Genomic DNA, 2036 nt, shown 5'->3' with positions numbered 1-2036 from the left:
TTATAATAATCATGCGAGGTGATGAGAATAAGCAGCAGATCAGATCATGCAGACAGTTTGGTTTTGATCAGGAACAGAAGACAGACAGGAAACAGAAAATGGAAGAATATCAGAAAATGTGATGTGAGCAGAAAACAGCAGCTGAGAAACAAAGAAATTAAATGAGAAACAGTCGATGAAACCAGTGAACAGAAGAAGCTGATGAGAAGATGAGGTGTTGATTTTAAAAAGCTCACAGTAAATATAAAATGTAAACAGTTAATTTTCACCTTTTAGCTGTCTTTAAACCATCTCTCCATATTTTAAGTCATTTTTTTGTAAAAAGTTCATTTTTACCAAAGTCATTTTCTGCTAAGATATTTTTATTTTTACTAGTTTTTAAGTGCTGTATACAYCTCTGCCTAAAATAATATGTTAATATTTTGCTCCAGATCCACTGATAAAATCATTTTATGTTTGACTGAAAAATTAACTTCTTGAAATCTTAGCTCCTCTCAAAACTCAGGTTTTGCTTTTAAGTCATTTTCCATCACAAAATAATTACTATTATTATCCATTATAAGTTAACATGATCTGGTTTTAAGAATAAAACAAACAACAGTCTGTGTTGCTGCTATAAAAGAAAACCGTGTTCAGAAATATAAAAACTGAGAGTTAGAATTATCACATATTAACTTTATATCCGTTCAGAGGTTCAGTACAAAAACATGAGACTTTATGTGTTTAAGCTTCAGGAAACAACTTTTTTATGATTAAAAAAATAAAGTTTTTGGTTTTGTGAATGAATCAAAGCCTTCTTAATAAAGTGTGCTTGTTGCTGACCTGTGTCGGTGCATAAGTTTAAAGCCTTCGGGGCTCATGGGGYTGTGGGAGGCCAGGATCCCTCGGGGGGCGTTGGCTCCAGAACCAGACTTGTCGAAACCAGGTGGACCCTGAAAGGCGACGTAGAAGCACTGCTCTGAATATTCACACTGCTCTTAAATTTAAACGTAAAACGGCAGCGACAAGCCTGTGTGGTGTCTGTAATGTCAGGAAGAATTATRATAACGTTTAAAAGGTGAAACGATCAAAGTTGAAAGAGTTTAAATTCTGAACTCTAAAATCTTTGCTTCAGGCAAGAGAACATCCTGTTTAACGAAGTCACTCATTAATCTGCTTCAGCGCCCTGATCCGGTTATACCCGGAAATATTAAAAATTACACAACAAGCATTATTCTGCACTCACATGGCAGAGGCTGCTCCTCATCATTTGGAACTGATCTATCAACTTCTTGTGCAGGGGACGCATTTCTGGGTGCACCAGCTTCTCGTGCACGGCTAGMCCCACTCCCAAGATGTGAACCTGAGAGAAAAACAAACAAAGCAAAAGCACATTCATTGTGTTATCATGCAAACAAACTAATTGTTATTCTTTTTACGAACCTTTTTTTGTAGAAAAAAATATAATTTTGATTTTGATTTTAATGATTCTGATGATGATATTTTCTGAGTCAGCTGTGCATTAAAGTTAGTTTTTTTTAATCGTAAAAGAAACCAAAGCAAACACCTGCTCCTGCATCAGGTCTTTGAGCTGAGTGATCTTGTCCGTGTCTTCAGGGTGGCTGGTGATGTACTCCTTATCAAAGAAAGCCTGACGACAGAAAAAAGAAGCACTTTTATTTATATTATTCTGTCCTAATCTCTAAAAATCCTTAAAGGGGCAGAAAGAGAACAGATTATTGAAGAAAGGTAAAAAAACCACCTCTTGGTATCTGGCGATGCCTCCGTTGACGGCGGCGTCGATGACTCCGTTCAGCGTCATGCTGAGCAGGTTGATGTTTCCGTGCAGCTGTTTGTGTTGGTACTGGCTGATCAGGGTCCGCAGCTCCTGGTTCTTGTTCTCCACCACAGAGACGGCGTTTTCTAACGGACTCACCTCCACCTGACAGAAACAGCGGGGGGCACATCTGAAACTGACAACTTATTTAAACCGTTACTCACAAATCCAGAATTTTCAAGTACTTTGCCTTTATTTTTATTTATTTGTTTATTTGTTT

At 37.4% G+C, this 2036-nt stretch overlaps 1 protein-coding gene across 1 annotated transcript in view; it reads right to left on the bottom strand.

The window, feature by feature from the left end:
- The window catches only part of dock3 (dedicator of cytokinesis 3), a gene marked incomplete in the record, with an annotated part of 147558 nt that overhangs the window by 5228 nt on the left and 140294 nt on the right, over window positions 1–2036 (bottom strand). The window contains 4 exon segments of the mRNA XM_014016064.1: window positions 823–932; window positions 1226–1342; window positions 1547–1630; window positions 1742–1921. Coding sequence (XP_013871518.1) covers window positions 823–932; window positions 1226–1342; window positions 1547–1630; window positions 1742–1921 — 491 coding nt within the window.

Source organism: Austrofundulus limnaeus, unplaced genomic scaffold, assembly GCF_001266775.1.
Source record: "Austrofundulus limnaeus strain Quisiro unplaced genomic scaffold, Austrofundulus_limnaeus-1.0 Scaffold137, whole genome shotgun sequence".
Taxonomy (NCBI): Eukaryota; Metazoa; Chordata; class Actinopteri; order Cyprinodontiformes; family Rivulidae; genus Austrofundulus; species Austrofundulus limnaeus.
Note: the sequence above shows the minus strand (reverse complement) of the source record. Positions and strands in the feature narration are given on the sequence as shown.